This window comes from Nicotiana sylvestris, chromosome 4, assembly GCF_000393655.2.
Source record: "Nicotiana sylvestris chromosome 4, ASM39365v2, whole genome shotgun sequence".
NCBI classification, from domain to species: domain Eukaryota; kingdom Viridiplantae; phylum Streptophyta; class Magnoliopsida; order Solanales; family Solanaceae; genus Nicotiana; species Nicotiana sylvestris.
In genome coordinates, this window is record NC_091060.1 from 109,424,619 (window position 1) to 109,449,766 (window position 25,148).

At 37.4% G+C, this 25,148-nt stretch overlaps 1 protein-coding gene across 1 annotated transcript; it reads left to right on the forward strand.

Moving 5' to 3' along the window:
* The first annotated feature begins 20,056 nt into the window (after positions 1-20,056).
* On the forward strand, positions 20,057-24,233 carry LOC104245141 (pathogenesis-related thaumatin-like protein 3.5). Its single transcript, XM_009800707.2, has 3 exons — positions 20,057-20,162; positions 22,165-22,828; positions 23,925-24,233. The coding sequence occupies exons 1-3, from the start codon at positions 20,105-20,107 to the stop codon at positions 24,058-24,060; spliced, it is 858 nt and encodes a 285-aa protein (XP_009799009.1). The 5' UTR covers positions 20,057-20,104; the 3' UTR covers positions 24,061-24,233.
* The last annotated feature ends 915 nt before the right edge of the window (positions 24,234-25,148 follow it).

Genomic DNA, 25,148 nt, shown 5'->3' on the forward strand with positions numbered 1-25,148 from the left:
GCAAACAAATAATAATAAAAAAATCATGTCAAAATTCTAATTCTGTCATAAAGAAGTTGGGTGATGCTGTTTTGGCAAGACATAGCTGAATGTTCCCGAAAGGGACGCCGGAAGGCTGACTTTGCATAAACAGCCACCTTTGGGTCATTTTTTAAGATTTGGTCCAGTTGACCCACACAGCCTTAAAAAATCTTAGTCCCCGAGACGTTGAAAGGCTGTGTTTGCAATATTGAGTTTGCTAATTTGAGAAACGATAAAAAGAATCATGATTAAGTCAGGTGATGCTGTTTTGTCATAAATTGCCGAATGTTCCTGAAAGGGACGTCGGAAGGCTGACTTTGCATAAACAGCCACCTTTTGGGTCATTGTTTAGGATTTTGGTCTAGTTGACCCACACAGCCCTATAAATCTTCGTCCCCGAGGCGCTGAAGGGCCGTGTTTGCAACATCAGGTTTTTATTGTAATTTGAAAAGAGAAAAAAAAAGAGTCAACGTTCAGGTGAATGCTGTTTGGGTTTTGGTCAAAATAAGCCGAGCCAGCTTCGGCCGCGTTTTAAACCGTTCTTGCCGAAATAGCCTTAGAGTATCTTTCAATTGTCGAAAGGCTATTTTCGTAAAAGAATGGACAAGTGTGTAAAGTGTCATAAAATAATCCTCCCCGGCCTCGAAATTCATGTGAAATTTAGAAGAGGCCACATTTGCAAAAATAACCGTTTGGTTGCATTTATCAAACAGAGAAAGGGAGCTGACCTTTTATTTTTGAGTTTGTAAAGCTTTTGATTAGAATATGTGGGTTGTTTAATTTTCGAGTTTGTAGGTCATCTTCAAACCTTTGAAACTCAGTTTGTTCTAATATGAAAAAATATTTAGTATTGTTTATCTTTTAGTGGTCCGAACTACGCTCGGTCTGATTCATGCGGGGTCATGATACGTAGGCAATCTTCATAAGATTCGACCACCACTAAAATAAAAAAAATAAAAAAATAATAATAAATAAATAAATAAAGGAGAGTGTGGGAGATTTTCAGAGGGGCACAATTGTCTAACTGCTTAGGTGCATTGTATATCTGATATATGATTGTCTGTCCAATGCCCTAACACTAACGTGATGACTTCCCTTTGATGTGTCCATATATAGAAAAATGGTTGGTTGTGGTAACTCCTCCCTGCAAAGCAAAATCAAAGGACAATGGCTCAGAACCGCAGAACCGAGTGGGTCGGTACTGATGACCGACAACAATTGGTCGAACGGAACAACGGGTTGGTAGAAGAAGTGAAAATGCTGAGACAGCATGTGGCATACATGTATCAGGCATGGATAACGGGAAAAGCACCACCCCCTCCACCGCCAAGCCTCTTGAACTCTGTCATTTCCCAAGCACCCAACGCCATAATGAAAGATCCCCCATACCCTCCATCCCAACCCACTTATGGCAACTTTCCTAGCTACCCAAGTCGCTCCATCACTCCTCAATGCTTATCCGCTCCCCAACACCACTTCTTTCCCCGCCATACTTCACTTTCCAGGTACCCGGCTCCACGAAATGCCTGCCCACCTACACAAGCCTACCAAAAGCCACCTGGATTAGGTTTCCGGCCCTGTCAACATGCAAGAATGAAGAGGCTATTGAAACGAGGAAAGACTCTCACCCCTATCGGAGTATCTTATGCCAGTCTGTTTGGAAGGCTAAGGAATGCTGGCTTGATTGAGCCACTCCCCGCATGTACTCCAGATCCGCTTGCAAGGAACTTTGATCCGGCAGCGCGATGCGCATACCACTCCAATGTTGTAGGGCACAACATTGAGAGCTGTCGTACTTTGAAAAGGGAAGTGGAGAAAATGATCCAAGAAGGGTGGATTGTGATCAATAACAGTGACATGGAGCACTCGAACCCTATCGAGAGCTTGTCGACGGAGGTTGATGGTGTTGAAGCTGGCAATAGTCTTGGCAGTATTGATGCAAATCTCAGTGGCTAAGATGCCAGTTTTTGATAAAGTGGGAGGACGCTTCGTTCCTTGGTCAATAAGAGAGAAGCTTGTGGTGGCTTATTTTGTTGTCATTTCTGTTGTTCGGATTATTAGGGTTATAAGTCGGATATTGTCTTGTCCAGTTTGTTTTAGGATTTTGTTCTTGATTGTTTTGTTTGTTTTGTTATTTAAACCATTTCACCGGTAGTCTAATACAAAATCTGGTCTTTTATTATTTCCAGTCATCATTTTGTTTAGTCCTTTATCATTTTTATTCAACGCCGATTCTAGTGACATGACATGCACACACAGTTTGGGCCTGATCTTAAAAGTTAATCATAAAACCCCGAAAAGGTGATCAGGCCATTTAAAGGAAATAAGGACGGTTGAGATTATTCAGAGCTCGAGTCATATGGAACTGGGGCAAGTAAAATATGAGTAAAACCGTTAAAAGCAAGATTCGCCAAATTGGCATGAGGGTCGTTCATGATAATGAGAGTGTAGCCCAACGGTGCTTTAGAAATGACAAAGGAAAAGCAAATGTTTAACATAATTGTCAAGCCCAGCACCATCGGAAGAGACTATAAATCTATTGTTTAATTGTGTTGTTTGCACTTGGCATGTTTTGAAGACTGGAATGACGAAGGCATTTTGTTCTGCTACCTAAATACTTTATCCTTCGTTACCCCTTTTGAGCCTTATTTATTTTTCTTTCATACCCCTCGTTCGGAATCAGTAGCAACGAAAAAAAAAAGAAAGAAAACAACAAAACGAAAAAGAGAAAAAAAGAAAAGAAAAGAAAATGATAACAAAGGAAAAAACAGAGGAATTGGGAACTACGTTTGACCTGATTCCTCAAAGAGGATACGTAGGAGCTTCACGGCTCGGTCATGGTTTTGAAAAATGAAAAAAAAATGATGAAAAAAAAATCAATTAAGATATCCCCAAGCAAGAAACTGGGGCAAAGGTTGCGTTTGTTGTAAATAAATCTAATTCCGAAGGTTGTAATTAATATCCCAAAATCGATGCATTTTTTAGCCTTTAATACCCTTTCTTTCTAGCCTACCCAAAACCCACATTACGATCCAAAGAAAGACCTTCTGATCAGTCTTCAAAAGATGCCAAGTCAGAAAAATGAAGAGTCTTACCGGCGAACGTAACATTCTGTTCCATAGCAGAAAGGACTCTAATCTCCAGCAGAAAGAGTCATACCGGCAACACTCCAAATCCTCAGCTGAAAAGTGATACAAATGAGAGAGTCTTATCGGTGAAAACCTTCACAGGCACCATAAGGCGATGAAAGCTGAGAGAAAAACTCAAAATGAGAGAGGCTTGATAGTGAAAACCCTTCGGGAACTACAAGTCGAATAAGATTGGGAATCTGAGGGGGAATCGCCAATTGAAGGTCTTGAAAGATGATTGACGGCGGAGGATAGGCCACATATGCATGTCATGACCATTAGAGTCGGTATATGCATTTGATAGGTTTTTATTTATAGTTTCTTTTGTTAAAGAGTCATTTTTTTTCTTTGTCTTTTCATTATGTTCCCTTTTATCTTTTTCCTTTCATAGAAAAATCTCCAATAGAGTCTGTCTGGTCAGAACAAGTGTGAATTGACTTCAAAATATGCCATCAGCTTTCTAATTATGCAAGACCGGATCCGATTAGAATATCCAAATGGTCTAAGTCAGTAAGAAACAAGCGCGAGGCCAGTATCAATAAAGATATCCCCAGCAAAAGGGAATTAACCAAAGGATTGACGAGTGTCCAGAGGGATACCTTTGCCGAAATCAAAGGTTATAAACCTCAAGGCCAAGGCCTGTGAACAAAGCAAGGAGAGCAGTGAGCATGATTTGGGAAATTCATGCGAGACTAAAAGGTCGGGAAAATGCGAGTTTCCATCTATGCCACAAAAGAGGAGGGATATCCCCAGCAGAATGGGATTATCCCCAGCAAATAATATCATCCCCAACAAAGTTGTGGAACGCAGAGCAAGGAAGGAGAAAGGGAAAAGTCATCCCAGTAGGAGTATCACAACCAACCACCATGTTTTAAACTAACAAATTTTGTTTGATTTGAAATAGGTAAAGGAAATGGCATAGATGCCAAAATGCATGTCGCAAGGGATATTATCAAACTGGGGTAGAAAATTTTCCTTTCATTTAGAAAATTTTCTGGAAGTCAGGTACCCATTTGGGGAAAAGTAAAGATAACACCAGTCTCAAGGGAAGTGGTCTTTAAACCAGTGTGCCCCCAACATAATAAGTTTCAATGGAGGAAGTTGTTCCCCAGCAAAGGAATCAGAATCCCCCAGCAGTGTTATCCACGACAGCGTTATCCCCAGCTGATAACATTTTACCCCCAACAGGTAAGTAAATAATTCCCCAACAGTGTTATCCCTAGCAGTTTCGAGGAGTCCAACACAAGTTTGGTGAAAATCGGTATCCTCAGCGGTTCCTTTCGGAGAAAGGCAAAACGAGTCTCAAGGGAGTTAGTCTTCAAAGGAAGAAGCTAATAATAATAAAAAAAAAAAGGGGAAGTAGTTTGCAGGGGAATGAAACATCCTACTCAAAAGGAAGTAGTTCTGAAAGGAGTAAGATAACATATTTACTCAGCAGAGTTATCTTCAGCAGAGTTATCCCCAGCGGATCATCGAGATGTAGAAGCATCTTCGACGGATTTTTCGACCAAATTTCAAGAGGGTCGGACAACCCATAATGGGGAAGGTAGAAAGGGAAAATTCATCCCAAGCAAAATAATCCCCAGCAAGTATTCGAGGTAAGACATTTTCAAGTCTTAAGGATATTTTGGGTTCATCCGCCCTCGAACAGGATATTTTGGGTTCATCCGCCCTCGAATAGGATATGTTGGGTTCATCCGCCCTCGAATAGGATATGTCGGGTTCATCCGCCCTCGAATAGGATATGTCGGGTTCATCCTCCCTCGAATAGGATATGTCGGGTTCATCCGCCCTCGAACAGGATATGTCGGGTTCATCCGCCCTCGAACAGGATATGTCGGGTTCATCCGCCCTCGAACAGGATATGTCGGGTTCATCCGCCCTCGAACAGGATATGTCGGGTTCATCCGCCCTCGAACAGGATATGTCGGGTTCATCCGCCCTCGAACAGGATATGTCGGGTTCATCCGCCCTCGAACAGGATATGTCGGGTTCATCCGCCCTCGAACAGGATATGTCGGGTTCATCCGCCCTCGAACAGGATATGTCGGGTTCATCCGCCCTCGAACAGGATATGTCGGGTTCATCCGCCCTCGAACAGGATATGTCGGGTTCATCCGCCCTCGAACAGGATATGTCGGGTTCATCCGCCCTCGAACAGGATATGTCGGGTTCATCCGCCCTCGAACAGGATATGTCGGGTTCATCCGCCCTCGAACAGGATATGTCGGGTTCATCCGCCCTCGAACAGGATATGTCGGGTTCATAAATTTCTTGTCAGGCGCCCACCTACATAACGAGTGGAATACTTTTCAGTCTTTAAATTTCTTGTCAGGCGCCCACCTACATAACGAGTGGAATACTTTTCAGTCTTTAAATTTCTTGTCAGGCGCCCACCTACATAACGAGTGGAATACTTTTCAGTCTTTAAATTTCTTGTCAGGCGCCCACCTACATAACGAGTGGAATACTTTTCAGTCTTTAAATTTCATGTCAGGCGCCCACCTACATAACGAGTGGAATACTTTTCAGTCTTTAAATTTCTTGTCAGGCGCCCACCTACATAACGAGTGGAATACTTTTCAGTCTTTAAATTTCATGTCAGGCGCCCACCTACATAACGAGTGGAATACTTTTCAGTCTTTAAATTTCTTGTCAGGCGCCCACCTACATAACGAGTGGAATACTTTTCAGTCTTTAAATTTCATGTCAGGCGCCCACCTACATAACGAGTGGAATACTTTTTAGTCTTTAAATTTCATGTCAGGCGCCCACCTACATAACGAGTGGAATACTTTTCAGTCTTTAAATTTCATGTCAGGCGCCCACCTACATAACGAGTGGAATACTTTTCAGTCTTTAAATTTCTTGTCAGGCGCCCACCTACATAACGAGTGGAATACTTTTCAGTCTTTAAATTTCTTGTCAGGCGCCCACCTACATAACGAGTGGAATACTTTTCAGTCTTTAAATTTCATGTCAGGCGCCCACCTACATAACGAGTGGAATACTTTTTAGTCTTTAAATTTCATGTCAGGCGCCCACCTACATAATGAGAGGAAGACTTTTTAGTCTTTAAATTTCTTGTCAGGCGCCCACAAACATAACGAGTGGAATACTTTTCTGTCTTTACATTTCATGTCAGGCGCCCACCTACATAACGAGAGGAATACATTTCAGTCTTTACATTTCATACCAGGCGCCCACCTGTATAACGAGAGGAATACATTTTAGTCTTTTCATTTCAAGTGTTGAAGTTGGGAGCCCGCCCATATAACAGAGGCATACATTCAGTCTTTAAGTTGGGAGCCCGCCCATAATAACAGAGGAATACATTCAGTCTTTACTTTTCAAGTGTTGAAGTTGGGAGCCCGCCCATAATAACAGAGGCATACATTCAGTCTTTTCATTTCAAGTGTTGAAGTTGGGAGCCCGCCCATAATAACAGAGGAATACATTCAGTCTTTACTTTTCAAGTTTTGAAGTTGGGAGACCGCCCAGATAACAGAGGCATACATTCCAGTCTTTACTTTTCAAGTATTGAAGTTGGGAGCCCGCCCAGATAACAGAGGCATACATTCCAGTCTTTACTTTTCAAGTGTTGAAGTTGGGAGCCCGCCCATAATAACAGAGGAATATATTCAGTCTTTACTTTCAAGCATTGAAGTTGGGAGCCCGCCCATAATAACAGAGGCATACATTCAGTCTTTATATTTCAAGCGTTGAAGTTGGGAGCCCGCCCAGATAACAGAGGCATACATTTCAGTCTTTAATTTTCAAGTGCTGAAGTTGGGAGCCCGCCCATAGAACAGAGGCATACATTTCGAGATCAAGTCAGAAGACAATAAAACAGAGGGTTACAACAGGAATCCCCAGCAGGAAACAATAGAAATCCCCAGCACCGGAAAACAGAAGGTGGCAACAAGAGGTCCCAGCACAAATTCAAGCGCATAAGTCAAAGGGAAGAAAAGACGCGTCTTGAAAGAAGCAGCTGGTGAACATTAAATCCTGCCCAGCATAACCAGTCTGATGAAGAGAGCCGTACCCACCAGAGGAACCGCCGAAAAGCTTAATGAAGAAAGCCATGTCCCTAGCGGACCGAGCAAAATGATGAAAACTGGTATTCAAAAAAGCAAAGGGCCAGTATCATTCCAAAATTCAAGGAAGAAAAGCACCGGATAAAACAAAAGCCGACAAGAAACCAAGGCAACAAGAACAAGTTACAGTCTAGCCTAGATTCTTGTTTTCTTTTAAACACGGTGTAACAAGGAGATCGGTAAGCAGTGATAACAGCATGCAACAGCAGTAACATTGCAGTCCCACGGTAGTCCCAGCTACCAAAACTTCCCGAACTACATTAACCTGATTCCCCTTTAGCCAGGGATATGTAGGAAACCTTTGAAGCAAAGGTTCGGTTAAATCTTTTTCAAAAAATGCTTCACACGGAGTACTCGGATGGGCAAAAATCGCTCGCTTTATCTTTGCACGAAAACCCTTCGTGTCTCCGGGCAAAGAGGGGCAGCTGTAAGCACGTGATTTTTGCCCTATATGAGAAATACTCCCAAAAAATGCAAAATAAAATGATTTTCCTTGGTGTGCAATTTTGAGTATTTTTGTGATATTTTTGGATAATTATTTGTATTTGTCTGTGTTTGCTTATTTGTTAAATTAATAAAAAATATAAAAATATGTCGCATTTTGCATGTAGGATTTAATTCTACAATTGTTAGTAATTAAATGAGTTTTAAAAAAATTAAAAATTACAAAAATAGGCATCTTTTGCATTTTTAGCATTTAATGTCCAAATGAACAATTTTATGCTTAATTATTACTTAATTGTGCGTTAATTGTTATTGGGAGTTAATTTGCGCTTTTATAACTTAATTTAGTTCTTAATAATAATTTAAGTATTTTTATAATTTAGTTTTAGAAAAATGAAAGAAGAAAAGAGAACAAAAATACAAAAAAAATCGGATTGGGCCACTTCTTCAAATTTCAACCCCAGGCCCAAATAATTGCCCAATCTTCCCCATGACCCAGTCCACTTCAGACCGGGTCGACCCGGTCCGCCCCATTGACCCATTAACCCAACACCCCTTCTTCATTTTGTCAAAACACAAAACAAAACAAAAAAATAAAAAAAAAACCAAAAAACCCTAAAAACTAAGAAAACATCCGCCCCCCACACCCATTTTTGCTCCTTCTTCTCCAAAAGCTCAAAGACCCCATCCATGGCTACCCCTTCCACCACCTGTTGAACCGGCAAAACCCATAACCATCGTCGTCACTGACCATAACCCCGCTGCTCCCTCGTCGTCCAGTCCTTCGACCAAACAGTCCCCCCCTCGTCGTCGTTGCCCGTCGTCAACACCACCCTAAACGCCGACCATGGACTGCCCGCTGCCTCCATCTTCTTCGAACCAGCGACGAGCCCTCCGTCGAACACCTTCATTGTTTGTTCTTCTTCATCCTCAACCCTACTCCGTCACTGCCCTCGTCGTCCAGCCCGTTCTGCCATGGACGTCGTCGACCAGCTGCTCCTGTTCTGCCTCACTTCGTCTTCTTCAGCTTGAGCATCGCCATGGCCAAGTTATCTCCGAGCTGCTGCTTCATCTTCCTCCTCGACGAACAGCTGCTCGACGTCCTCAAGCCAAACAGACCCATCATGCTGCTGCTACTGTTTCATCTTCTTCAGCTTTGCCATCGTCGACCAGCTTCTTCTGCCTCTTCCCATTCACGATGATGTTGAGCCCACCGGAAAACCTTCCCAAACCATCATAGCTTCTGTGGTGTTTGTCGTTACTGTTTCGACGTACTTCTTAAAGTCGAGTTCGTCGTCGAGTTAGTCGTTGAGTCCGGACAGATTTATTCCCATTTGAGGTTTGTCGAAACAGTCCATACAATCGAATTCGTCGTTGTTCATCTCCGGTTAGTAATTTTTGAGTTTTATTTTGTCCGTATTTTGTTTTGATACTTTCGAATATAAAATCGGCAAATGTTTGTTTTGTTCATGTCCATGGTTAGATATTTGATTCTTGGTTTTGTTCATGTTCATGTATTTTTGTTGAATTAATTTTCAGATTTCAAATGGAAGTTAATTAGTTGTTTTTCATGTTTATTTCATGTTTGTATTATTGTTTAGGTAAATATTTGTTAGTTTAATGATTGTTGGATTCAAATTGAAATTTAATTAATTATTTTTTTCAATTTGTTTCGTGTTGTTATGTATTTTCCAGAAATTATTAATATTGTTTGAGTCATGTGAATCCGTCATGTTTGTTGCTTAAAAACAGATTTAATTCATGTTCATCTTTGTTTGAAGTTCATGTTTAAATCCAGTGATTTAATGTGAGTTTATGTTTGTTTGTGATTTGTTGATTTAATTTGAATCATGCATATTGTTGTTTGTATTGTTGTCTCTTTGTTCATCCATTGATGGTCTAAATTAACCAAGATTGGTTCCCGTATGGTTGATTTATTTCCATTAATTTTGAGTTGTGTTGTTCATCATGTTCATGTAATTTGTTGTTGAAGATTGTTGAGAAATTGGTCATCTTGACTATATTTTGGTCAAGTTATGATTAATTGAGTATTTAGAGCTGATGGGGTAATTTGGTAAATTGCAATCCGTTCAGGGGTAAAATGGTAATTGCAATAAAGTCGGAGGGGTAGTTTGGTAATTGAACATTATTATAATTGTTTATGTAGGCATGGGGGACAAAATATGATGGGGTGGTGTTTGATGTAATTGTTTAACATAATGGGGGACAAGACAAAATATAATGGGAGGGAATATTGCATTTGTTTATGTTAAGCATGGGGGACAAATTATAATGGGTTGGGAATGTGGTATTTATTTAATGTAGGCATGGGGGACAAGGTGTACAATAAAGAAGACATTTAATAGTGGGGACAAAGCATGCCATTGGGGGAATAATTTTGGGTTGGGAATTGAAGACTTGTCTTGCTATATATATAGGGTCATTTGACACATTAAAGGGACAAAAAACATTGAGGAAGACTTAGAGATTATTGGGAGAATATTTTTGAGAGTAATACATTCTGGAAAATTTCAAGAGTGTTAGAGAGTAAAAGAGAAAGACAACTTGAACTTCTACTTGAATAAATTCCATTTGTCGTTTCTCGAGTGTTATTGAAAATCAGTAAACTACTGCATCTTGTATCCGTCTCTCTTCTGCTTTGACTACAATTGCACTTTGGTATTGTTGAGTTTTCAATCTGTTACTGGGTTATTCTACTGGTTGTTACTGGTTTGCGGTGTTGCTGAACCTGCTGTTGCTGTAGTATTATTGCCGCTGACTCCTACTTCTTTTGTTCTTGTACTGCTGTTTCCAGGTACACATTTGTACAATCTCGGCTTGAAGCAAAAATGAAATATTAATCAGGCTTTGTTCCTGTTGAATTCCTCCTGTTTAGATTTGTGGTTGAATATAATTTTTCTTTCTTCGTATAAAGATGTAGTTGAATGATTAATGAATAATGAGGTTACATATGTATACTTTCTTCATCTAATAATGTTAGTTTAAATTAATCGGAGAATAATTAATCTGTTTTGATATTATGGTCAATCTCATGTTCTAGTATTATTGAATAACAGAATATAAAATGAAAGCAGTTTTTCTTTGTACAAACTCGATCGCAATTTTCCATTCGCATTAGCCGTAAACTAATAACTAATAAGTTACGTTTTTCAGCATGTAAATAATTAAGAGATTTTCTTTTATTTTAGAGACGAACTTAATAGAAAATATAGTCATTGTAGGTTTATCCTTTAAAAATAAAAATGAGACGAGCCTCGCCAAATAAAACGTATAGATTGCGGGGCCCTCACAAAATGTATGGTTTAATTAGAATTCGGAAGGACCGTTTAGCGAATTTCACGGTCTTCCCCAAAATAATAACGCGATAGTCTCTTTAGGCGCGTGTTTAATATTTTACTTTCTTAAGCCTGGGTGTGCATTTCATGCGACCCGAATCCAAATCCCAAAACATCAAATAAAACGTGTTCCGGATTGTGGGTGCATTTCATGTGACGCAGTCCAAAGACGTGTTTTAAGCGATGTTCACATTCTTTTAAAAATAATAATAATAAAGTGGTAAAAAGTTAAAATTGGCACATCGGTTCATAATTGTATTAAAATCAGATAAATAAGCCGAATATGACAGTTGAGCGACCGTGCTAGAACCACGGAACTCGGGAATGCCTAACACCTTCTCCCGGGTTAACAGAATTCCTTATCCGGATTTCTGGTACGCAGACTGTAATATGGAGTCATTCTTTTCCTCGATTCGGGATTAAAATTGGTGACTTGGGACACCCTAAATCTCCCAAGTGGCGACTCTGAAATAAATAAACAAATCCCGTTTCGATTGTCCTTTAATTGGAAAAACCTCCCTCGTACCCTCGCGGGTACGGAAAAAGGAGGTGTGACAACTGTCTCCATCCAGCATGGCTGAAATATCGCCACTTTATCGCTCTTGCATCGGCTGAAATATCGCCACCTTTTATTTACGTCTTGCATTGGCTGAAATATCGCCACCTTCTGCATTTCATGGGCTGAAAGATCGCCAAATTGTCCGAAGGAGTCATTGTTCGGAGGCACCATTTGCATAGCCCGAGAACGCCAAGACATGGCCTGAGGACCTCATTTTATCTCTTGCATATCATTATTCAAAGGCATCATAGTTCGGAGGCATCATTCTCATAGCCCGAGAACATTATTTCATAGCCTACGAATCCTTTATCATACGCTTCATGGCCCAGGACGTCATGGTCTGAGGACGTCATCCTAACCGTTCGAGGACAGCATTCATGGTCCAATGGGAACTTGCATCACGTTTAAATTTATGCACAATATATGCTCACTTGTAGGTAAACCGAGTAGCAACGGCTGTCTCAGCAGGGGCAATCTCGCTCCAGTTCCCGCAGTCTATCAGACTCTGACCATCCTTCTCAACCCAAACATCGCGTTCGCTTTTCGAAATCTCCATCGGTATATTCCGCCAATGGATACTGAACTATATATGGCTTGATTCCTATAAGACCAGGGATATGTAGTCAGCTCAGGGACCAGAGCTCGGTCAAAATTTTTCAAATCGTTTCATTCGGTCAAAAATTGGCCATCATATATTTACCCGACAACTCTTTCATCCTTCCCGAGTAAAGAGGGGCAGTTGTTGATACCCAATTTTTTCCTATGTATTTTATATACAAAATAGCATATATATGCGTACATAAGCATACCCAAGTGTTTTAGTATTTTTCCGATCTTTTGAAGAGTTTTTAAAATCAATTTACTATCCATTTTAGCAGTACTAAATCCTTAATTATTCCCAAAATCATCAATTTTGGTGAATAATTTATTTTATTCCCATATTTATACCAGTTAAGATAATTTTTGTATATTTTTACAAATTTATTTGGTATTTAATAGATTAAATTGCATGCAATTGCAATTATAGCCTATTTTAAGAGTAATAGCATTTTATAATTGTAAAATTGATTCAAGTATTTTTAAATTGATATCTATATATTATTAATTGGCTCAGTACTTTTAATTTTCTTTTCAAATCATTTTCACTATTTTTTATAAAATAAAAGGCAAAACTGGCTATTTAACATTTTGCCTATTTCTATTTCAATTACAGCCTCATTTCCTTTCAATTTTAACCCCAATTTGACCCCAATTCCGCCCAAATTAAGACCAGCCCAATTCCATACCCTTTGACCCATTTAACTACTCAACCCAAGGCTATTTTAATCCAGACCGTTGATCAATCTGATCAACGGTCACGATCTCCCCTTTCCTATTTTTAATTCCCCAAACCTTACCCTAGTCCCCATTTCTGTTTAGCCAGCCGCCTTTGAATGCTCTCCACCCTCGAACTCTCTCGAAGGTTCTTCGGAACACTAGCTGTCTCCGACCCCTTTTCAACCGCCTTTCACCGTAATCCATGGCTTCTCAGGCCATGGATGGTTGGTACTCACCCCCTCCACCATCAAACCATGGTTGTTCGAAACTTCGAGGCCCGACTCCGTTGTCTCTCTTCAGATCCTTCTCAGATCTGCAGTCCTATGGCTTCTTCGGCCATGCTCCGGCATATTCAAGCATTAGGAGCCTGATTCTAACTCATCCGACTTAAGATCGGACCTTCTTCCAAGTCTTTCTCATTTCTAGGGTTTCACCGAAACCCTAAGCTTTTCGAGGTTCTTTCTCTCTTTGTTTGCTTAGATTTGTGATGTATCTATGCTTTACTTGACATTTACAGTGTTTTCCCCAAATTTTCTTTTCAAAATCGTTTGTCTTCGATTTAGGGTTTTTGAAAGGTTTTTCAAAAACATCGTTCTGATTCTTCCTCTTCTTTTCTTTATGTGTGTTTGTATATATCATGCTCGGGTGACTCTTTTTTACTACGCATGTACTGTCCTTCTACTTTTCTTTTATACATGTTACTCTTGTGCTCACATGTTTATCCTTGTTATGTTTTCATTACTCTTCTACTATATGTGTTTACTGTTAAGTTCTTCAATTTTGTTTGCTTTACTGGACTCTGTTCGTGTTCTTGCTAAATGTGTTTCATCTACCGCTTCTTAAGTTGGTATCACTTTTTCTTCTGAACTTGTTTAAGTTCTGAGTTTTTTCTCAAAATGTGTTCTCCATGCTCTTGACTGTGTATCATGTCTGTTTGTTTCTCATGAGTCTCTGAAAGAGACCTCTGAGCCTGTTATCTGTCCTTTCGTCTTTGCTTCTGATTAAAGTTGAAAACCCTAGGCTTTGGGTTTTGGAAAGTTTTATCTTGGACTAGGGTTCTACTTTGGGACCCTGGACTCTCATACTCATTATGAGTCTACAAACTGAACTCGTATCCTTTTGCTTATGATTCTGAACCTTTCTATGTTAGACTCTTTTCTAAGTAACATGACAGTTCCTTCTTGATTCACATATTTGTATGCTTTATATATAAGAAACTCTGCTTTCAAAAGGTTTTCTGAAATCCTCTAATGGGGGTTTGATTGATTGTTATTGATTTTCTTTGATTGAACCTCCTTTATCTTTTTCCGACTTGGTTCATTCGAATTGAACTCAATTTCTGATTTTTACTAGCTGATGATTGATTGCCTTTCCTTATTTTTCACAAACTGTGTACCATTGGACTTTTGCCTTAAATAAACCCTGTGTATTTACCATTTTTGTACTACTTTGGAAAATATTTTAATCCAATTCTTTCCTTAATTGTCTTCTACCCGTTTGAAATCAGAATCCCTTAATTGAAGGGAGATTCTATATGATTGATTGCAAACTATTCCCTTACATTTTCTTACTTGTTTTCTGCACTATAAAAGGGGCACGACCCTTCTGCACTTAGACACCTTAAACCTTCAGTTCAACACTTTGAATTCAACACTTTACACACACCTCTCAATTACAATACTCTTTCAATACTCTACTCTCTTCTGAGATCTTTTGTACTGTTTGCTTGCAATTTGGTTTACAAGACTTCAACTTTCACTTATTTGTTTCCCTGAAACTGGTATGCCTTAATTTCGATTTCAGCACCATCCCTATGTGTTTATTTTATAGTTGCTATACTCCTGTCTACTTTGTTGTTCATGTTATGTATTGAGAATGCTACTCTCTCTTTGCATCTGCTGTTTTTTATGAACTCTCTATACCCCACTCCCTTCTATGTGTTTGAGTTAAGGATCATGGTCTGACAGCATCCACATTGCTTCTTAGGACTGAACCTGATCCTCAATGGATCCCAACTCTCAAAATGTAGCTAATAGGCTAGTCAGGGGTGTGCCAGCACTCCTGATTGTTGGGCATGACCACCAGCCAGCCATGGCTCTCCCTAATTCCCACTCTATGCACTTACACTTATTCTTATATTCTAAGTTCTGCCCCCCTCTTATGAGCCTTGCTTTGGGACCTTGAGTTCCCTATGAACTTGGACATCTGAGGGCTGGCATTTCCACACTGCACTATGCTCTTAATCTACAATATATTTGGGTTGTAAGCACTGCCCGGAGTCCATTTGAGGCTCTTGAGGAACTTTGACACATCCCAAATAAGAGAAGGCTTTAGAAACCTAATCCTGGAAGTTGGTTCACCTCATATTGTTGGACCTTGAGTCTGCATTACGCTCCTTGGTTGTAGCTTAATTTCTGATGTAATTTACTTTTCTTAATTCATTCTGGTCTGTACTATGTTGTAATAACTTTGTAATGAACTTTTGGGGTGATAAGTGAAAAGGGGAGGGTCACTTATGTATGCAAAGGGTAGACGGCATGCTCATAGGTGTTGTAGCTTAACCTCTGCATATATAGAAATCCTGCCTATAGTTTTCTGCGTCCATGCACGTCATATAGAAATCCTGCCTATAAGTTTTCTGCATTCTTGCACATCATATAGAAATCCTGCCTATAGTTTTCTGCATTCATGCACGTCATATAGAAATCCTGCCTATAGTTTCTGCATTTCTACATTTTTACATCTATCCTTAGGCAAACAGTTATAGGTTAAGTAATAATAAGTTTCATTCTAGATACCATGTCTATAGGACTCCTGCACTTTCATAATCGTCTTAAAATCAACAACGCCTAGAAGGCATGCCTATAGGAGTAACTAGTTGAATCTGATTCGTTTATTTCATCTACAAGTCTAAAATCAGTGGTAATGTCGTCTAACATCTGCAGAACTTATGTGTTTTCTATGATCAGTAAGCCTTCTTTAAAATCGAAGTAAGCACTGTTAGATATCATGCATGTAGGTCTCACTTAGGCAAACCATTAGGTAATTAATTAACTGCATCAATCTTTGATAAATTACAACTAGGGAAGGCTAATTCGGACTCCTTATCTGAGAAATATGTGATGAATCAGCCTATCCTACGCTTAATTTGATTTTAGACCATAACCAGTACTTGTAAGTCATGTTTAGCCAATTTGTCTCTTTAAATGAGGAGGCCTGTTTGAGCCCTTTAAATTGTTGTGTGTTCTCCCCATACCTGCCTTATATGTTTTGATTGTCGCCCTAGAATTTTATCCTTTTAAAACTCGGAAAAGCCAAATTTCCCTTCCTTTAGGACTAGTAGTCCCAAATGCCTTTGGGACTGATAAGATTGGGGCGGGTACTAGCATGCAATAAGTAACGACACCATTATGCGCTTTACTACCTTAACGGGATGGGAAGGGTAGATATAGATATGATGACTGGTACGCTAATACCACGTGCAACCCCTCTTCTGAGGAGCGATTGTCGGGTATTGCATTGATGTGATCCATATTGTTTGTAAACCTAGGACCCCCCTTTCTTTTAACCTGTTTTATTATCCGAAAATTTCTGCTTTCTTTACTCTCTTCAATCTTTCAATTTGCTTGCAATAAGATGTGAAAATCCCCTTCTATTTGAGGCCCTAATTGCTTACTTGATTATGTGAAGTCACAATTGTAACATGGCTGAGAACCACACTAGTGGATCTTGAGGGGTGCCTAACACCTTCCCCTCGAGATAATTTCTAGCCCTTACCCAAACTCTGGTTCTTCAAACTCGAACCCTTCTTAGTGTCCTAATGCACTTAATCATTAGGTGGCGACTCTTCAAGTTCCAAAACCCAATTCCCAAGAGGGAACGAGTTGTCCTCCCAAATGTCACAAGCCCGATTTCGCAAGAAAAAGGGGGCGCGACATATATGAGGTGCAGCTTTAACAGCCTAGTGCGAGTCAATCACAATATAAAGACTAATGACCTTGTTTCTTTCTCCTCGTCTTTGTCACTTCCACTTTCTTCATATGCTTCTAGAAAGGCTTATTTCATGGCCTCAATGAATCCCCTGCCTAGAATTTTGCCTTTTTTAGACCTAGCTCTTTCATCTTATCCTTTTTCTCCTTTTCGACTCTTTCTTTCTTCCATTCAATTTTTCACATTGGAAAATAATTGACCATGTGGTCCAATTTATTATACTTGTAACACCCATCATAAGAAGACTTGTCAATCTACTTAGGTTTGCCATTGTTTTCTCTTTTAGGTGCATTCTTGGAGTTCTTCATGAACCTTTTGAACTTGGCAAATATTGCTAGGTTCAGTTCATCATTGTCAGACTCATCTTCTTCAGACGCCTTAAGAACCTGTGCCTTATCTTTTTGGTTCCTCCTTGCGCAGTTCCAGCTTTCTCATCGCATGAGTCTTTAAGTTTCCAATCAACTCGTCCAGTGAAATCTTGTCCAACTCCTTTGCTTTCTGAATGGCAGTGACTGTTGATTCCCATGATGTAGGGAGAATCCTTAGAACCTTGTTGACTAGTTCCTCAGAGGTAAATACCTTTCTTAATGAATTTAGTTCATTTATTATTATAATGAACCTGGTCATCATCTCCTGAATAGATTCAGACTCCCTCAAGTGAAGAGCTCATAATTTATAATGAGTAAATCAATTTTTGATCTCTTCACTTGATTTGTTCCTTCATGAGCAATTTGAACTTTGAAGTGCATCCCAGATCTCCTTTGCATTAGAGCAGACATATCTTGTTATACTCATCAGGATCAAGTCCACATATGAGAATCTTCTTGGACTTTGCATTCTTTTCCATCATCCTAAAGTATGTTGCCACAAGCCCAGAAGGGTCTTTGGGAATAGTTTTATCTTTTCTATTTTGTTTAGTGGGAATTAGTGGTCCTTGATTACCTATTGTCCATAGTTCATAGTCCCCAGCCATTAGGAAATGCTCTATTCTTGCCTTCCACCAACTATAGTATTTTTCATTAAACAGAGGTGGTCTGCTAGTTGACTGTCCTTCGTTGATTCCAGGAGGAGCACTCATTTTCTTCCAAGATCTCTCTAGGTATTAATGATGTTTGAGAGAACTTGCTCTAATACTAATTGTTAATATGAGTGTCTTCCTAAATTACTAAAGAACTTGACTTTTTGTCTTACTCCTTACGCGTAAATAAAATAAACAGTAAAGTAAGAACAATTATTTTTATGTGAAAAATCATCTGGCTCAAAGGTGGAAAAACTACGACCTACCACGTAGGATTTTAACTTCAACTTCATTAGAACAAATGAGCCAAATGTACTAATTATAAGACTTGTAAACCAATACCCACACACTTCTCCTACTTCTAGTTCTTGTATGAATTACAAGTTACTCTGTCTTGCACACTTACACAATACTCCAACTAACATGTTTTGAATAACATCTTGATTACAACTCAGTCTCCTAATACACATGGACTAAACTGACTCAAAAATTGACTTTCAGAACACACTGATGATCAACTTGAGTGTTGAACTGAAAATGCGATATTACTTCCTCAGCCAATGTGCAAAAGGATGGTCTTCACAGTCCATAAGCAAAGTATTTAACTTCCCGATACTCCGAGATCTTTGAGAGTACTACACGCAGTTAACTCTTGTTTGCTTGCAATCCTAAAGTTCCAAGGACTCCATGAATCTTGTGACTCATGTCTATCAGATATGCAGGCAAATATTCTTAGGCAACAGTCCTTATCGCATCAAGAGTCCTTTCCACCAATATTGGACTGCAAGTTACTGCCTTGTAAGAATCTTCAGCAGCTACTTTGAGGACCTGATTCTTAATTAGCAAACGTTTATCGGACACAATTGTTAATCATCAAAACTCAATTTTCAAGAGAAAAATATTAGGGGTTGAAGATGATGAAGCTTTTGTAGTGAATTTTGCCTAAATACAATTGCGAATTTGATTATTCTTTTAGTGGGAGAAAAAATGGGGAAGAGGAGATCGAAATTAGGAAAGATTGAAATTTAATACATTACTTTCCATGTAAATATGTATATAAAAATGTAATTAAATAATAACATATTTAAGAGGGTAAATAAGTTTATAATGTAGTTTAGATATGTAAAAGTTCCTAAATAGTTGCTCACGCAATTGTTTAAAATAAAAATAGTCGACGGATCTATAATATTATATCATTATATATAATCAGTGTTTAATCTATATATAACGATTAGAAAATGTCAACAATAAATACGGACGACTATAGTATAAAGATCCCATTAAACTCATATGAAGAAAAAGTTGATATTTATATCAAAATTTTATATATGCTTGATTACATTTCTAATTACTAAAGAACTTGTACTTTTAAGTGGTGTTCTACTAAAGTAGTTACATACCCAAAATCAATATGGATTGTGGTAGGATGGATAAGATTCCTCCGTCCTTAATTAGAGGCTCGGTTTTTAGCCCTGAATATGGAAAAAATCATGTTAGGAAGTGCTTCACCCAGAAATAAGTGACTCGAATCCAAATAAATCGGACTCCAATACGGGTACCGAATACCTGGTAACGAAACCCAAAAAAAAAGGTCGGTACCCATTAGTTTTCACCCTACTGCCTACTATGTTTGGTTAAAAAAAACATAAAACCTTGCAGAATTTTCTTAAATAATTGCTAATTATTAAATATTACATGTAGTACTTTTAGACTTTTAGTAGCTAGAGTAAAACTGATTCAAAAGATTTCATAAATTATTAGACATTGTTAAATAGTACTAACATGCTCATTACTTGAGAGCTAACTGTAATGTTACATCAATATATATCGATGTTTGTATTGTACAAACTCCTGAAATTTATCTTTGCATTATTGCATCAGGTTACACTAAATGAGAATTATTCCCTATATATGGAAGTAAGTAATTACATTGTGGTCCATTAACTTGATGCAAAAGTTAGCACTTATGAGTAGTGAGTATTTCCCATATGTTGAAGAATGGAATGGAATCTCATTAATCTTCCAGCAATAGACTTGGAAAAGGAATTTTATATGTTTATTTTACTTCAGCAGTTTGCCTCTTTTCATACACATTCCTTCTACGTACCTTATATATTCATTCACCTACTGAAAATTAACTCACAAAACTAATTTTACAGAAAGGGAAAGATACAATGGCTGCAGATCATATTCTTGTTCAAAGAGTTTTGCTCATTTTATTTGTTTTATCAGGTACTATTTCCATGTTTCTATTTTGTTTGGTCTTCTTCAATTTTTCCCCAAGTATATATCTGACAAATTTGTTGAATAAAAAATTAAAAGATGTAATAATTATGATATACTTTAAATAAATCGTCCAGAATTACCCTTGACTACTTTCATCCCATTGTAGACTGTGGGACAAGGTGGGTTGTTCTGATGGTAAGTACCCTCCACTTCCAACCAAGAGGTTGTGAGTTCGAGTCACCCAAGAGCAAAGGTGAGAGTTCTTGGAGGGAAGGATGTCGAGGGTCTATTTGGAAACAGCCTCTCTACCAGCCTCTCTACCCCAGGGTAGGGGTAAGGTCTGCGTACACACTACTCTTCCCAGACCCCACTAGTGGGATTATACTGGGTTGTTGTTGTAGACCGTGGAGATCCGTTTAGGAATAATTAGTTTCATCATTTTATGGCTAGTGACTTCTGCAAAATTCAAATGTGAACGTGAAAATATTTTATAAATAACCTTGTTACAAGCAATTAAAGAAATTTGCATCTCTCTTTTGTAAAGGAATGAGGTAGTTGATAACTCGCTTCAAATTGATACTTAGACATAGAACAAAATCCACTATGTAGTGTACGGGAGAAATTCAAAAATAGTCAGATTTACAATTGGTCGTTCAAAAATATCCCAGTTTCAAAAATAATCGAAATTTAGCCACTTTTTATGTAAAGATAAATTTGAGCGAAAACACTATTCAAAACCCGAAAAATACATCAGTATATTATGCCGGAGTTCCGGCATGAGTATACTTAAACTCCAGCATATTATACTGAAGTTCCAGGATAAGTATGCTGGAACTCCAGCATAATATGATGGAGTTCCAGCATAAGTACACTAGAACTCCAGCATAATATACTGGAGTTCCAGCAAGTATACCGGTACAGCATAACATACTGGAGTTTGGAGCACCGATGCTTCAATCTCCAGTATATTATACTGGAGCCAGCAAAGTATATCGGTCCCGCATAATATGCTGGAGTTCATACACAGGTGCACCGAACTCCGGTATATTATGCTGGACCGTTCTCTGTTGCAGCAAAATAGTAGCTATTTTTCATTAACTTGGTAAACGCTGACTATTTTTGAATGATCAGTCCGAAAACTGACTATACCGTGCTATTTTTACATAGTTTACGTTAGCCAAATTTGTGCATTATTTTATAGCAAATAAAACATGTAAAAATGGGTAAATGAAATGCGACTTTAAATTAAAAATTAACGTTGTATTTTTCACTTATCTTTAATAATAAATTTATATAACCAAATATATTATGACAAATTCAAGAACTACAAATTAAATATTTCTTTTATAATTAATCTATTTTTTATTACAAATTTTAAAAGTGTTTATTTGTTTATTAAACTCTAATTATGTCACAAAAATTGGACGGAGTAGGTGTCTTCACAAAAATTGAAGGGAGCACGTGTCAGTCTTAGAGCCCGTTTGGATTAGCTGATTGTAAATAGCTGATAAGTTTGAAGTATTGAAAAATATTTTTAAGTGATACAAGTGAATTTTTAAATAAGCATTTACGTGTTTGGATAGACGTGTTGAAACTGATAATAAGCAGTTGAAGTGTTTGGTGAAAAAGTGCTGAAAATTTGTTCTTTTATTAAAATGACTAAAATATCCTTAAAAACTTTACAAAAGATTATAAATTAAAAAAAAATTGCAAAGAAAAAGATGAACAAAAAATATGAAATGAAAAGAAAGTTAGAAAATTTATTTTGGGAAAAGTATTTTGTGAATTAGAAAATATTATTAAAGGATAAACTAGTAAAAAATCTTGGTCAAACTAAAAGTAGCTTATAAATACTTGAATTATAAGCATTTTGGATGTTTACCCAACAGGTAAATAAGTCAAAAAGTGTTTATAAGCCAATTTGACCGATTTAGAAGCTTAGCCAAACACCCACTTGTTAGTATGAATCCAAGAGAATATTTAACAATTTGTATGAATGTACGTACAGGTGTAAAATTGTCGGAGTCAGCAAGAATTTTCACCATAATAAACCATTGCAAAGAGACAGTTTGGCCAGGTGTCTTCCCAGGTGACAACTTCAACGGTGGTGGCTTCACTCTAAAATCAGGCCAATCCCTTATTTTCACTGCACCCGTTGGTTTTCAAGGTAGAATTTGGGGAAGAACTGGCTGTAATTTTGACAAAAACGGCAACGGCTCATGTCAAACCGGTGATTGCGGTCCATCCCTCAAATGTTCAGGCACAGGAAAAACCCCTGCTTCACTTGCCGAATTTACCCTCGCATCTCTCGATTTTTACGATGTTAGCCTTGTTGATGGCTTTAACGTACCCATCAGTGTTACTCCTATTAATGGTAAAGGAAATTGCTCAATTGCTGGTTGTGATGGAGATTTAAGACAGGATTGCCCCAAAGAACTTGCAGTTAAGGCCAATGGGAAAGTTGTTGCCTGCAGAAGTGCTTGTGATGTGTTTGACACTGATGAGTATTGTTGTAGGGGTAATTATGGAAATCCAACCACTTGTCAACCTACGTATTATTCCAAGAAATTCAAACAAGTTTGTCCTACTGCTTATAGTTATGCCTATGATGATCCAACTAGCATTTATACATGCTCGGGGACCGATTATGTTATTGCTTTTTGCTCATCAAGGTACGTTAAAATAGTTACATTTCTCATATTTTATTTTATTTCTTATAATTGTGGTGTCCGATACCTCAATTAATTTCACGTGATACATGCTATCTCATACCAGCACAACTATCTACCAAGGTTCACCTAATATTTTCTCACATTTTTTATTTTTACTCCTCTTTCTAATATTTGTTCATCGTAATAACCAGATACATGTTTTAAGATTTTAATCTATTTTTCTATGTAATATGAAATTTTTATATTGCAGACATGGTGCAGAAAATATCTACTGTAGGAAAAGAAGTTAAATACCACTAAAGCCACAAAAACAACTGTAAAAATACAACTATAAGTTTCTTATAAGAAAAGTAGCTTCCAATCACGTGGAAAATTCTCAAATAGGGATGCTAGAATATTTTTTTATGTCCTCAAACCAAATACCCTAGCAGTTCAACATATGAGACTAGCACAAAATTTTAAGCCCCCGTTTGCAATTTGGGCATAGATTTTGGCTACTTCTTTTTTTAAAAAAAAATAAAATAATAATAATAATAATAATAATAATAATAATAAACAAAAAATATTGTTTGTTAAAGAGAATTTGATTAGTTTTTGAAAAAAAAAATTGAAGAAAAATTTTCAAGTTTCAAAAACTGGTTTGGGTGAAAAATATTTTTCCACTCACAAAACTTTAATATTTTTTCCAGTAAAATGCATGTCCAAACACATTTCAACGTTCAAAAACTATTTTTTCAAAATAACTTAAAATATTCCTTTTTCCAAGTTTCAACCAAATCTATGTCTAGACTAAGAAATAGAAATTGTGACCCCACTTTGTGCAAAATAACTAAAGTTTGTTTTAGATACTAAGTACATCTCTCAAATAAATCCCACATTCATAAGTCTATTCTATATAGCAGGATTCAAATAAACACCATTAAGCGAAGCAATTTTTTTAATTTTGGTACATTAAATTAAAAATAACATATATGACTATAAGCAATTTTTTGTTCTTTAGAGAAAGCATACCCCTTTTTTTCTTCATTTTCCTTTCCTTTTCTCCCTTTTGTCAAATTAAAGTAAATAGAGTAACTATGATATTTTCATGTTACAGGAAGCGACCAGTATGCACATACCATGATCACAAGCTCGTTTGCGGTGGATCAAACGGTTTAAGATCGTTGCTAAGCAATTTGTGGATGATAATTCTTGGATTAACCCTCATAGCCAATTTGAATATCATATTTTAAGATGTGAAAAAAGAAAGAATTCTTTTGTGTTTTTTTATTTTTTAAAATTCGGGGAAATACTTCTTTATTTTTTTCATCGAAAACTATTGTTGCAAATTTCATGCTATTTTCTTTATTATTTTTATTGATTTTTCTATGTGAATTGTTATCTATATTATTCATATGTTTGCATAGTTCTAGTACTCTTTCATATAATCTATTCCTTAGATTATCATGTTGCTTAGAAGCATATGATGTTGTTTAATGGGACTAGATGGTAAGAGGCTTGAACTTAAGCTTGTAAATGAAAAGTTATAAATACTTGAAATTTACGAGAAAGCCATAAAGAAACTGGAAGGAGACAACGAGTTGAATTAACAAATTGAAAAGAAGTAACAATAGTAATTGTAGATGTGTTGGATGAATGTTGTCCATCCTATACATAAGACAGACATATTTGTAGGCAAGGAACCAATATTTGCTCGATCGTTCAAAAGTCCACTTTATTCATTTAGCAAGGGATTATTTCACTGAACTTTAGAGCAATAAAAACCTTTCTTGACTCGGTAAAAATAGGAGTATTAACTTATCTTCCTTTCAGAAGTTAATCTGTTAAGATGGATAATGAATTTATGCTTTCCGGTGCTATGATATGGGCTGGGGAAAATGTCGGCTATGTCTATTTATTTATAAGTAACTTATTATAAAAATTGAGCAATTCATAAAATATTATTAATATTGGTCAATTAACTATTTGTAGCTTAAAAAAATATCTTTTTTTGCTTTCTATTGAGTGGTGTTATTAGAACAGATTGGGCACATCTCAAGGAGTTTGAATCTCAGTTTTGGGATAATTTTGTAGAGTTTTGAGGTAGTTTGAATTGAAAATTCGTAGTAAAAGATGAACAGGAAAAAAAATAATATATGTATCACACTGTGTATCATTTGTATATCACATATTATCATCTTTGTATCAAATATGTATCACATGTATATCCAAGTATACATGTATGTGTGATACATGCGTGATACATATTTGATACATGTGTCATAGAAGAATTTTTTGAACTCGTTTTTAATTACGAGTTTTGATACCAAATCAGTCCAAA